This window comes from Chiloscyllium plagiosum, unplaced genomic scaffold (genome assembly GCF_037043375.1).
Source record: "Chiloscyllium plagiosum isolate Xiang-an unplaced genomic scaffold, Cpla_swu_hap1 HiC_scaffold_26, whole genome shotgun sequence".
Classification (NCBI taxonomy): Eukaryota; Metazoa; Chordata; class Chondrichthyes; order Orectolobiformes; family Hemiscylliidae; genus Chiloscyllium; species Chiloscyllium plagiosum.
Genome location: NW_028270164.1, coordinates 11457674 through 11471434, shown reverse-complemented (window position 1 = coordinate 11471434; position 13761 = coordinate 11457674). Strand labels below are relative to the sequence as shown.

Here is a 13761-nt window from a genome sequence, read left to right as displayed (position 1 = left end):
ACTTAATTGTGACTCAGTATTTACATCGACAACAATGTCTTGTTCCTGAGTGAATACTGACGAAAAGTATTTATTCAGTGTCTCCCCAATCTCTTCAGCCTCCACATGCAACTTCCCACTACTATCCTTGACTGGACCTATTCCTACCCTAGTCATTCTTTTATTCCTGACATACCTATAGAAAGCCTTAGGGTTTTCCCTAATCCTACCAACTAAGGACCTTTCATGTCCCCTCCTTGCTGCTCTTCGCTCTCTCTTCAGGTCCTTCCTGGCTACCTTATAACTCTCAATCGCCCCAATTGAACCTTCACGCCTCATCTTTACATAGGCCGCCCTCTTCCATTTAACAAGGGATTCCAATTTGTTATTAAACCACGGCTCCCTCACACGACCCTTTCCTCCCTGCCTGACAGGTACATACTTATCTAGGACACTCAATAGTTGCTCCTTGAACAAGCTCCACATATCAATTACGCCCTTGCCTTGAAGCTTACTTTTCCAAGCTGAATTTCACTAATCTCTACAGTGAAATTATAGAATCTGCAATAATACAGCCCACCACAGTCACAAAATGAAATAATGAATGGAGATGCTGCACACTAATATTTTATTTGAGAGATCAGCACTATTAGGTTATTCAGTGCTTCAGGCACACGTCTCAATTTACAATGACTTGCATAACAAACATTTCATGGGGGATTACAAATTACAAACTTTAAAACATCGATCCTAATTAGTAAATCTGATGTAAATTAATATAATTTTCTTTACACTGTTTACAAACCTGCAAAATTATACAAAAATACAATTAGTTCCTTGATAAATAAAAACATCTATAGAAGGAAAATGGTCCAAAATTAATTCCAACAGTTGGACAACTAGCCTCAAAGTCATATAATCATTTACTGCACACAAAGTGGAAACTCAAGATTGAATTGAAGTGTGTGTTGGGAAAACAAGACTAAAATGGATTTCAAACCAAATAATGTTTGCAATAATCTGATTTGTAATTCCCATTTCTGTTATGATTTACTACAGGTATTTACTTCCACCCTTTTCTTCCCGTGACACCCCCCCAAAGGGGGAATGCACCAGAACAACTCCAGTGATAAATTACCACTGTACACATTACATGCAAAGATCAGGGTCAGCTTTTGTCAATCTCCCAACTCTGTGGTTGATTTGGAGCACTTACATGATAGCTGCTACCCAAGGTGAGAAGCATGTTTTCTCATAAGAGATGCACTGTTACAGGGTAGCATTGTACTGGCAAGACCATCGGCATTTGAGACAAAACTAGGCATGGTTCTTCCAAAATTCTTTTAAAGTTTAATTAGCTAAATTCAACCTGCAAGTGTCACCTAGTTCATCAGATATAACTAGATTAAAATTCAGCATTATTAATAGGTAATCCAATATCATATTTAGGAGAACCTAGTGCTCCTTTGTACAAATTTGCCCACGACACTTAGACAGGAGCTCAAAGATGAACCTCAGAAATTTCAAACAATTAACTGCTGAAAAATATAGCTCACAAAGAAATATTAAACACCATATTCAACAACCTGGAATCAAGGACTGTTGATCAGCAACTGGTTTACCTTCCAATTTGGGGATTGCATCAAGTTGCCCAAAGCCCAATGCAGAGGCTAAAGCGCAATAATATTTCAAACTAGATTAGTATCAAATGCTTTTGAAATAAGATAATAATTCTTAAAGCTTTGTACCTAAGCAAGAATACTAATCTCAAGTCAAACCACTGAAGTCTGATGCCTGAGCAATCTCTAAAGACCAAAACAGCCAAATGGAAAGAGAAATCCTATCGATAACCCTACCACAACCTTCTGCCAATTATATATTCAACCCTATTTCCAAGAAAATTGAACAACTTTGAGTGACATAGCTATGCACCACCTCAAAAAACACAAATTCAACTGAACTTTTCTCAGATAATCAAGAACTTAATTAAAAATCAAACTAAAATACAACAGAAAAACTGACAATATAAATCCAATCTCATAGGTTTAGAAATGATTCTTGATGAATTCTTGCTGTGACTTGCACCAAACTTTCAAAACAAATTTACTGCAAAAGATGTCAATTCCAAGAAGGTAAAATGTTATGATCTACATGTACAATAAAGTGTGCAGAATGGCAATCAGATACAACGTTAATTTCATGGCATCTTCCAATATGATCACCAGGCCAACTAGATTAGGAAGACAAACTGTGGAAAGTCAATCTTTCTTTTTAATGATTGTTATAAATTTTGAACCAAGTTTAACATTATTGTTTGCCAATCCCATGCTGAGAAATAGTTCAGCTGGTGAGCAGTTTCTGGAGGTCAAGTGAAAGGTCCGGCTCACTCCACAAACCATATATCTCCTGAAACCCAGTGCTGGTTTGGCTAGAACGAACATTGCCTTTATACACCATTAAGGACCAGGCTTCACTAAAACATCAAATCTAAGTTTAAAAATTGGTCACTCTCATTTTTAATCTCAAAAGTCCTATTTGGAATGAACTGCCTGGTAGGCTGAAGCAGAATTGAAAGGAATTTGTCAACAGGGAAAAGCTTTCAAAGAGCAGAGAAGTGGGACTAATTGGATCGTTCTTACAAAGAGCTAATACAGGCATAACAGGCCAAATGGCCACCACCTGTTCTGTTTACATATAACTTTGGAAAGTGGAAATTTCTGTTATCAAATATGCAAAAATCCTACTGTAATGGATTAAAAAGGCATTGAACAGGGACAGACTCCTGTGTTAAGAAAATCTAACCAAGAAACTGAGCTTCAAAGCACAAATATCTTCTTCACCAAAGAAGCTAAAGCTCCCCATTCTCCCAACATTTTTAAATGCTAAACTTAAAGATCAAAGCGCTAACCAATAGACCCCATATAGAACATATGGTTTTAAAAAGTAACCCATTAGTGCATGCAATGAATTCCTTCACACTGACAATTCTGAAATTAAGCTGCACCAAGTCAAAATTAGTTAATTAAATACAGGAGCTTTGTTATCATCTGACTTGATAAAATGACTTTTACCATATTTCAGGTTTGATTCTAAGAAAAATGTGCTGGAAACAGGGAGCAAAACTCAGCAGGAACCTAAATGTAAACTCCAGGTAATAAGCTACTCTGGGATAAACCCACTTACTGCATTCATAATACATGAACTTTATTTGCTAGCAGTTAGGTGTTGCATTACCCAAATGTCACTCAAGTGGGGTAAAACAGATATACCTTGGTAAAACACAAGTCCATCTCTAGGTAACTGACAGAATTTGGATTGAATAGTGTCTTGTGATAGAGAAACCACTGATGTCCATCATAATAAAGGTCACAACAAAAGCAAAATTTTGTGATCATCAGATCAAATGACACTTGCAGATATGTCAACCCAGTGAGCAGGTTTTGCACTATTTTAATTCCCTGGATGTGTCATTGTAACAACAAATAGTGATTATTTTTTCACATGTTCCTTCGTGTTGCAAACTGGCTGCGCAGTAGCTGCATAACAAATTTCCAACCATTTAACAGTAGGCAATAATGTGAGTGTGCACAAAGGTTCAACAAAAATGAGGGTTAATTTGCAAATAAACTACTAAAAAGATGAATATTTTCAAAGCCTCTTGCTCTGAGTGATCATTAGCTGCTCAGCTGCAAATTTTTCAGCACAGTCCGCCGGTGTTTAAGGGTGAAACAATAGCCAATACACTCTTCTGTTTCTTGAATTCGCTTCTGGAATCTGCAGCGATCCCGGGCATACTCTTCCCAGGGTCCTTTACGGATTTCTTCACTACTGACATAATGGACAGTGACGTGCTCATCAAAGGCAACCTAAATTCAAGGAAAGAAAAGGGTGATTTTAACAATCATAAAACGTTGAATATCAAAATACTGGCTCTAGAAGAAACATTAGGAATTATCTTCAACATAACCATCTTCTATAGTACATCAACTCACATCAAGAACAGTACCCATCGCAACAAATCAATTCATTAAAACAGAATGCAACTTGAACACAGATTAAGAATGCACCTCTCTCTACCAGAGTACCTGAAAAGTGGCAACCTAGAGGACTTCAAAGCATCAAGTAACCAAACAAAAAAAGGATTTAAACTGGTTAAAGTTCAATAAATTTTTTGCATTGAGGAAGAGATGGTTAAAATAAAACAAGTTTTGGAAACTGGATTCCAATTGTCAAGGATGAAGAGTCTTGAATAATCTCTAATTTAAAAGGTGAAAGCAAGAATAAAGACAGTCCTGTATTGGGATCTGTCAACTTGTTAGGAATGTTTATTTGCAATCTCTCACTCGTGACGTGGCCAACATTGAACAGAATGTTACTTGAACAGTATTTCAGAAATGTCAGTGCTCTGCTGCTTATGAAATTCTTATCTTTACACAACATCTTATTTGCTATAAATTTTCCTCCCTTTACACGAGTCAGTTCAAGAAAAAGCTCCATGATATTATAAAGAGCAAGTAAAATAGTGCTTTCAGTATTGATTATAACAAATGAAATTACTTGCTTCGGTACTACAGTTAGTTGATAAAACGTTATTAATTGGATTTAATTCTACTTTGCTTTATTAGGCTTTAACATAACAGTATAATACACAAGGGGAACACAAAAATGTGGCTTGTATCTCAGATGAAATCTTGTTAACAGTTGCACATTTAACTTAGGTCAGTACTGATTGTAGACAGCAGATACCCTACAAATCAATAGATTTCTAAACATTAAGAGGTGGTAAAAGTATAAAGCATTGTGGTTGCATACATCTGACTATTAATCTCTTCATTCTTGCTCATCAAATACAGAAATCATGCCAGCACCAATCACAGGTAACGCAGTGCACGTTTCGTGATGGTCTGTGAAAATAACACCACAATGCTGAGTGCCTGTCATGTTTGCCTTCACTCAGTGGACGTGCAGATATATGGTACATGCAACAATGTCACCAAACTAAACAAAACTAATGGAATGAAATGCAAATCAACAGTCATACAAATATGAAAATAAGGAAGGGTAGTTCAATCCAGCAGGTTAGATAAAACTTACGTTAAGCAGGTGATCAATGACGGATGATGTTTTACATGCAGAATGCAAAAACCTAGATATGGAAAATGGTAAACATTCAATGCATAGTGACCAAATCTGAAGAGATCTTTTGAATTTTAAGCATTTTCATTGAATTTGCTAATTATTTAGAAGTACAGCCAATGAAGGCATAGACTCCAAAGCAAAAATCTGAAAACACTTGGAAAGACCCGCAAGACAATGAAACTCAATGCAGCGATGCAAAGTGCTTCACAGTGGAAAAAAACAAGCCAAGAAAAATAAGATTGTGAAAAATAAGGCTCAAACATGAATGAGAACCCTAACTGACAACAAAAGAAGCTGTCACAACAATGCAGTGGCAGCGAGTGAAGCAACATTGATGTTCTAAAACGTGAGCCAAAAGAGGAATTGCTACCTTTGGTGTGCTTAAATGTGGCATACTCCAGACAGTAGCATGGAGGCATTGGCTTAGTGGTATTACCACTAGACTATTAATCCAGAGATCCAGGTAACGTTCTGGGGACCTGGGTTTGAATCCCACCATGAGAAATGGTGAAGTTCGAATTCAAAACAAAAACAAAATACTGGAAATAAGTGGTAGTGCTCCTACTCCCTAGACCGGGAGGCCTGGTTTCAAGTCCCACCTGTCCTAGAGGTGTATAATAACATCTCTAAACAGGTCGTTAAGGAAAGTGTGTGAATAAAAAAGACAGCTTCTACAAAGTCCTTGGTCTACGCACAGCCAGTTGATATCAGTTTACTGGAGCAGCATGATACTATTATTTCTTACGAACTGGGGTAGGGAGGAAATTGTTTTCTGCTTTCTATTAAACCACCCTTCCTCAAGCTAAGAGAAAGCTTCACCGAGACAGACAATTGCATACAGTCTTAGAAAATTGCTCAGATAAACTAGTGAATAGGCTGCTCCGATCCACTGAACTAGATTCCAATATGCGCTGACAATGTCTAAACTGTCATACAAAGTGGGGAACAACTCAAAACATTTTGCTGGCTGCCAACAGAAGCTAGAGAGCAAGCAAAAGTAAAGATGGATGAACGGTTCCTTACACTCTCCCAAATTACTCACTGCATAGTAATCAAATGCATTACTGCAAATTCTATATACTCACATTCTCCTAAATAAGTCACACTATTTTAACAAATGGCATCTTGTTGTGGTCACATATCAAATATAATGATGCCAACTTTGTATACAATTAGAAGAATACTTCAAGGAAATAGAGTTGTGTTTTTTTACCCTCTATTAACTGTCTGGCCATGAAGACTCGCTCCTTTACAGCAAGTACCTGAACTCTCCAGCATCTCAGCACATAGCAAAACAAAATAAAGAATACGAAGTGTAGGTACAGTTATAATATACTCTTCTTAAAACTGGGAAGTATTTGAAAAGAAAAATCACAATTCTGGCGTAGCCAGAAGTCAACATCGCCCTTCAAACATGCAGTCAGCAGTGCCTTCAATCTCTAATCAACCTAGACTGTCTAATTTTAGACACTTAAATTGTTATGTTTGGGAGGTTCGCAGCTTTAAGAACAGTGTTAACCAAGCTGACGAGTAACATAGAACATAAAAAAGTACAACACAGAACAGACCAGACCCTTTGGCCCACAATGTTGTGCCGAGATTTAATCCTAATGTAAAATATAGTAACTTAACCTACGCACCCCTTAACTCACTGCTATCCTTGTGCATGTCCAGCAGTCACTTAAATGTCCCCAATGACTCTGCTTCCTCCACCACAACTGGCAACGCATTCCATGCATTCACTATTCTCTGCGTAAAGAACCTACCTCTGATGTCTCTTTTATACCTTTCTCCTAATATCTTCAAACAATGACTTCTCGTACCAATCCATCCTGCCCTGGGGAAAAGTCTCTGGCTATTGACTATCTATTCCTCTCATTATTTTGTACACCTTGATCAGGTCTCCTCTCTTCCTCCTTCTCTCCAGAAAGAAAAGTCTGAGCTTATTCAAACTTTCTTCATAAGGCAAGCCCTCCAGTCCAGACAGCATCCTGGTAAACCTTCTTTGCACCCTCTCCAAAGCCTCTGTATCTTTCCTATAGTAGGGCGACCAGAAGCATACACAATATTCCAAGTGTGGTCTCACCAGGGACTTGTAGAGCTGCAGCAAAACCTCATATCCCTGTTAATGAAAGCCAAAACACAATATGCCTTCTTCACAACCCTATCCACTTGGGTGGCAACTTTGAGGGATCTATGTACTTGGCACACCCAGATCCCTCTATTCTTCCACACTGCAACATGCTGCAATATCCAATGCAAGCCACAATCAACTGAATAGTATCATGGAAAACATAAGCCATCAATGTGCTCACCCAGGGCTATCAGTATTATGGGAAGTCATGCAAGAGAAAATAAATCCAAAAACTTGGAGATACACAGCATCAAAACTTATGTTTAAGCATTTTTTGGAAGGGTGTTATTTTGTGAAATGAACAAACCAATCATTAGAACGCATTATTTTTGTCCAACTGAATACAAATGCAACAAACGGAGCCACAGGGTTTGGGGTCTGGGCAAACTGTTTTTTCAATTTCATTTAAAGGAATCAAAGTCCAGTCAGGACCAATAGAAGGAAAATCTTGCCATCTAATTAAGTCAGGATACACAATTTGGGTTTTGAAAATTGCATGGTTAGTGCCAAAACATGCATTTGAGGAGATCTTACTTTCAAGCTAGACTGAAATCTCCTGGTTAGTCATACTTCATTGCATTCCTATGAGTAACCATCACTGCTGCAGGGAATAGTTAGAAAATGAAGGCACCCCACCCTTGAGAATACAAGAGCCAGGCACTTTTCAGTGCAGTTGGTCTACTTTTGTCCTGCATTCTGTAATCATGACAAAAATAAATCAAGAATATTTGAAATACACTGCCTATAATCTTAACATCTCTTAAAATATGGCGTGCAGGAAGAATCACAACCAGTTACGAAGAGTTTCCAAATTAGCAAGAGAATCATTAAAACGAGCTAACCAAGAAACGAGCCCCTTTCCCGGAATCATTGCTGTTTTTTCAGTTTCATTATGTAGTCGCTATTCAACTGATTTCCAGATATTCATTGTAGTTTCACAGGTCACTATATGAGAGGAAATTACTTAGTGATACTGAGTTCTCTCGTGATCATAGAATAAGTCATCCTATCATAAGAAATTTCACAAATACATTATATTTGGAAACAATGTGAATCAAATTCTCAAATGGGATCAATTGCTTCCATTTTCTCTTGATTTGTTTGGGGTGGGAGCTAGAGGAACTAAAGACAAAATCCAACTTTATTTTTGCAATAACTGTGAAACTTGAGTCCACGTTATTTCCCTCTTAAAAAATATTGTTATCGCAAGGACATACAGACACTTACGCCTGGAGACAATGCACTGTTTAAACCTCCAAATTAAAAAGGTGCACCAACACCTTACAATGACTGATGTCTACAACACCTTCCAGCAACATTTTCCAACATCAGACAAAGCAATGGTAACTAAACTTACACCTAAATACTGAAAAATGAGCATACAAAGAGATATTTCAGAATCTGAACAAAATAAACCTATTAAACTAAAAACGTGGTATGAAGTGGGCACATTGAAATAAATCTTATGTACAGAAATAGTGACAGCCACGTTAAAACCAACTTAATTCTGCCTATGTAACTATGTAAGTGACATGAACCAGAAAAATCAAACCTAAATTGGTCAAGAAGTTCAAGCACTGAAACCTGGAGGCCAGGGGCAATGCTTATACATGTAATTACTGAATTATTAAGTAAACCTATCTAAAGTTTGAGGGCAATGACCGAATTTGAAATTAAAAGCATTTTGCTGGGCAAGTGGCTGAATTTACTACTTTATAACCTAGATATGCTCATTCTTGTCAACATTTTTTGAAATTTATAAAATAATGAATGAGTCTTTTGCTCATGACTAATTCCAACCAGAAAACACCAAAATGGATAAAAGCCCCAAACAGACTACTTCCAACAGCAAAGTTCATGTCTGAACATCAATGCACAAGTAACCTAATAAAGTTTCCTCTGTCATCACACCAAGATTCCACCACAGTTCAATAAGCACTTACTCACTCCATGTACACGCTTAACATCTGATTCATGATATTGATGAAATAGTTCTGCAAGTGACTGCTGAACACGAGTCAGATTGCATAAGTTAACACATAGCAGTGTCCTTATAGAGTCATAGAGATGTACTCCATGGAAACAGACCCTTCTGTCCAACCCGCCCATGCCTACCAGATGTCCCAACCAGATTCAGGTGAATTACAACCAGAATAATTAAATGCCAACATTCTGAGAGTAAGTCAAAAAAATGGGTGACTGACTAAATTCAAGACAATTACCAGGATTTAGAGAAAAGTACTTAGTAATCCAGCATAGCAGGCAAAGTGCTTATCTACTTTATTATTTTGTAGTTGTTCAAGTACTATGTAGCTGTCTCTCTCATCTTATGAAGGGCAAAAAAAGCAAATTGTGTTTTACTCTCTCTCACTCTCCAGTGATACCATAAAAGATAAGTTCAATCTGTGCAACTACCAGCCCAAAGACTGAATGTCTGTGATATTTGATGGCATTCCCATCACAGAATCTCCCACATCACAAGTATTTGAGCACCCCCTAAAATGGATATTCTGTTGTACATAGCTCACTTCAACTCTCTGGAACAAATTCACTTCTCTTGGAGAGTGGCTGTAATGGTACCCAAGTAGTGAGACATAATCCAGGACAAAAAGCCAGCTTGATCAATATCCTGAAGCTACCCTGAACACCACCAGTGGTGATAGAATTTGCTATCTACAAGATGTTGCTAAGCAAACAATGGTGAATTCTACACAGCTCCCGCTGCAAACCAGTGATCCCAAAGTTGGGAAATCCAGAATGACACACCAGATAAGGCAGCCATTTAGCCCATCAGGTCCACACTAGCTTTCAAAGAACAATTCAGTTAGTCCCAGGTCCCTGGCACTGTGGCAGCTAATAATTGAGCCATTGTGCTGCCTAATACCTGATACAAATTACTTTTAAAAGACCAAACAACTACTAAGAAGGGTATGCAAAAAAGGAAAAGGCAGCCTCAAGATATGTCGCACAATCACTTTCTTCAATGTTTTAACAGAATTACTATCTCTGCAGAAGACATTTTAGGTCCACCTAGCACTCACAGAGAAGTGGGCCAACCGGGCAGATGGCATGGTATCGTGAACTGTTCAAAAGCAGACTAACATTATATACAAAACCAAGGTCATAACCCAACTGCTTCTGTGTTTACCAGCAATAACCCTGGTAGATGTTTTGCTCTCACCAGTGATGTAGTTGCCAACTGTCGTCTTTCACCTAACATCTGAAAGGGTTCAGAAAACATTTACAAGGATGCTGCCAGGATTGGAGGATTTGAGCTACAGGGAGAGGCTTGGGCTGTTTTCCAGAGGGGTGACCTTAGAGACATTTGACAACATGGTGGCTCAGTGGTTAGCACTGATGCCTCATGGTGCCAGGGACCCAGATTCAATTCCCACCTCAGGCGACTGTCTGTGTGTAGTTTGCACATTCTTCCTGTGTCTGCGTGGGTTTCCACTGGGTACTCTGGTTTCCTCCCACAATCCAAAGATGTGCACGTTAAGTGAACTAGCCATGCTAAATTGCCCAGTGTTCAGGGATGTGTAGGTTAGGTGCATTAGTCAGGGATAAATATAAAGTAATTAGGTAGGGGAATAGATCTGGGCTGGCTAGCTACTCTTTAGAGAGTCAGTGTGGACTTGTTGGTCCTAATGGCCTGTTTCCACACTATAGGGATTGCATTTATAAATGGGCATAAATAGGGTAAGTAGACAAGGCCCTTTTCCCTGGAGTGGGGGAGTGCAAAACCAGAGGGCATAGGTTTACAGTGAGAGGGGAAAGATTTAAAAGGGATCTAATGGGCAACCTTTTCATGCAAAGGGTGGTGCATGTATGGAATGAGCTGCCAGAGAAAGTGGAGGAGGACGGTACAGTTACATGATTTAAAAGGCACCTGGGTGGGTAGATGAATAGAAAGGATTTAGCAGGATACGGCCCAAGTGTTGGCATATGGGACTAGATTAATTTAGGATGTGTGGTCAACATGGACGAGTTAGAGCAAAGGGTCTGTTTCCGTGCTGTACATCTGACTCCAAACCCAATGTCAAGCTTGTGACTCAACTAATTGATACGTGTTTAACTTGCTCACCAAACCCTGGGTATAGATTGGAGTGTCTTCCTTTCATATTTTAATTAAAATGCACATTACCACATGCAGCAATTCTGTGCAAAATATTTTCACAAGGCATTTCTGAAGAATATACTAACAACTTGAAGCATATTACTCTGAATTTTCCATAAATGATAAGTCAACCATGCACATTAAGCATTATAGCATCCGTTATCTTGAAGCCAGTTTATCTGCTACTTTCAGACTAATGTGTTACAGATTCAGTGTAGTCAATACAAAAATTCCAGGAAACATATATAGAATTGGCTGCTATTACCCAAAATCTGTTAGTCCCCATAATATTTTCAATTCTCAAATGACTTCATTGTCTGACACATAGATATCAAAATTTAGTTACCTTTTTGGAGCATTTTTTTTCACAAGCCATCTGGGTAAATGTTTTCTGTACTTCACTCTGTATTTCATCAGTAAACCCACTGTCCACTCTGTCTGAATCATCTTCTAGCTCAATGGTACACAGTTCAGATTGCTGAGGGCAACTAGATTGGAATACAGTTCTAGTGCCCACTTTGTGCCGTGTTTTAATGCAGGCTTGAAAATTCATAAGGTTGTAAGGATCAGAGGTACCAGCTAAAAAGTTCAACAGCTCTTCATCTGTATCTGAGAGTTCAGAGCTGCTACCATTGCTGTCAAATCCATCATCATCTGAGTCGCTGTCCTCATCTTCCTCACTGTCATCACTATCACTAATGGAGTCGCTTCCTAAAATATAAGCTATTGTTTTATTGGAACACTGAGGTCTGGATAAGGGATAGCAGTCATCCTCTTCCTCAGCATCATCGTCCAGGTCTTCACTGCTACTCTCATCGCTATCCCACTCATTGTCTCTCATGGACATGTTCCTATTCTCAATATCCAAATACTGAAGGTTGGGCATAGTTGAGTCAACTGAAAGTGGCAGCGGAACTGTCTTTCCATTATCCATGCAAGTATCCCTGTTAGCCTTCAGGTCATTACCTTTGGAGCAGCTGTCTACACTGGGGGCAGGTTCAGGAGGCACCCCCTTGCCCGAATACCTCAGGTCTTGGCACTGGGAGCCAGCGTGCTCTTCTTCCAAGCTGGAATAGCCGTAGTCCTGGTCGGATGGGGTGGCGATGCCCACCCCGCTGTGGTAGCAGGAGAATTCCAGGGGTTTATCCATCTGCTGGATGCTGTAGAAGCCGGGCTCTGCTGGGGCCAGTAACAGCTGCATAGAAGCTGCGGGATAGCCAGAGCTCCACTGGGGCAGCCCCAAATTGACGAGTTCCAGGGGGTGAGGCAGGCCTGGGCGGAGGGGGTTGCTGATGCTGGGTGTTTCCGGGGGAGAGATTCGCCCCATCACTTTGGAGAAGAGGCCGGGGCAGCCCGGGGCTGGGGGCTCGGGGATCTTCAGCGGTGGCGGCGCCTCCACGATAACCTCCAGCCTCTCCTCCTGCGGCGGAGCAAGAGGGAGAGGCTCGGTGGCCCCTACCCAGTGCCAGGCGGCGGCCCAGAGACCCCCCAGCGGGGACACCGACTCCCTCTCCCCGCCACCGCCACCGAATCCCCGCATTTTGTCCAGGACCGGCCCCAGGAGGCCCGAGCCCCGGCTCAGGGGGGAATCCGCTTCCTGGCGGTGGAAGCGGGCAAAGCTGGGCCTGTAAAACATGGAGATCAGCTTCATCCACGGGCTCTGGTAGAGGCCAGGCCCGCCAGGGTGTCCCCCAAGGCCGCCTTCACTGCAGGAGGCGGCCGCGGGGGCTGGACCCGGCGGCTCCCAATTCATTTTTTTTTTGTTTTTATGAGAAACAGGAAAAGATTCACGACGACAGCAACAAGAAAATAGAGTCTGGAAGGGCGAGGAGAAAGAAATTCACGACCGACCGACCGACCGACCGAGTTTTCGCCGCCCGACCGTTCCCCTAATGGCTCAGGGCGCAGCCGCCATTTTGTGAGCCAACGAACTTCGGCGCCAAAACCTTGAAATTAGAAGTGGACCAGCCGCAACAGCCCGTCCGGTGAGGCGCTGCGACCAGCAGGAGATGGTGGAGGTGAAGGTGGTGCTGTTGCCGCCGGCTGTCGCCCTCCATCCCGCAACACGCAACCGACCGTCCACACTCCGCCATCTCCCGAGGCGGACTAAAGGGCGCTGGGCCGGGCGCCCGCGATTTCATCAGAAACCCCGGGCAGCGTGGCGCCTTCCTCCCCCTCTGCTGCCACCTAGGCAGGAGGCCGGCCGCTGTGGGAACTGCAAAAGGCAAACACCTTGCCCAGTGTTGGAAATCATGCAACATCAGGTTGTCGTCCAACAGGCTTATGGGGTACAAACTATGGGAGCGCTACTCCTACATCAGGCAGCTATTGGGGCAGGACCATAATTTATACTAAAAGATCCAGGTGTCATACAATGATGCAACGTATTGAA

At 40.9% G+C, this 13761-nt stretch overlaps 1 protein-coding gene across 1 annotated transcript; it reads right to left on the bottom strand.

Annotated features, from left to right (window-relative positions):
- Window positions 1-590: 590 nt before the first annotated feature.
- On the bottom strand, window positions 591-13474 carry ppp1r15b (protein phosphatase 1, regulatory subunit 15B). The gene is made up of 2 exons (XM_043716441.2): window positions 11716-13474; window positions 591-3845 (listed from the first exon to the last, which is right to left on the bottom strand). The coding sequence occupies exons 1-2, from the start codon at window positions 13120-13122 to the stop codon at window positions 3654-3656; spliced, it is 1599 nt and encodes a 532-aa protein (XP_043572376.1). The 5' UTR covers window positions 13123-13474; the 3' UTR covers window positions 591-3653.
- Between the last annotated feature and the right edge of the window lie 287 nt (window positions 13475-13761).

Excerpts from the sequence above, each read along its gene's own strand:
- ppp1r15b (XM_043716441.2), bottom strand. The coding sequence starts at position 13,122 with ATGAATTGGGAGCCGCCGGGTCCAGCCCCCGCGGCCGCCTCCTGCAGT. Across the intron at positions 3,846-11,715 it reads AAAAAAAATGCTCCAAAAAG|GTTGCCTTTGATGAGCACGT; the intron begins GTAACTAAATTT and ends CCTTGAATTTAG.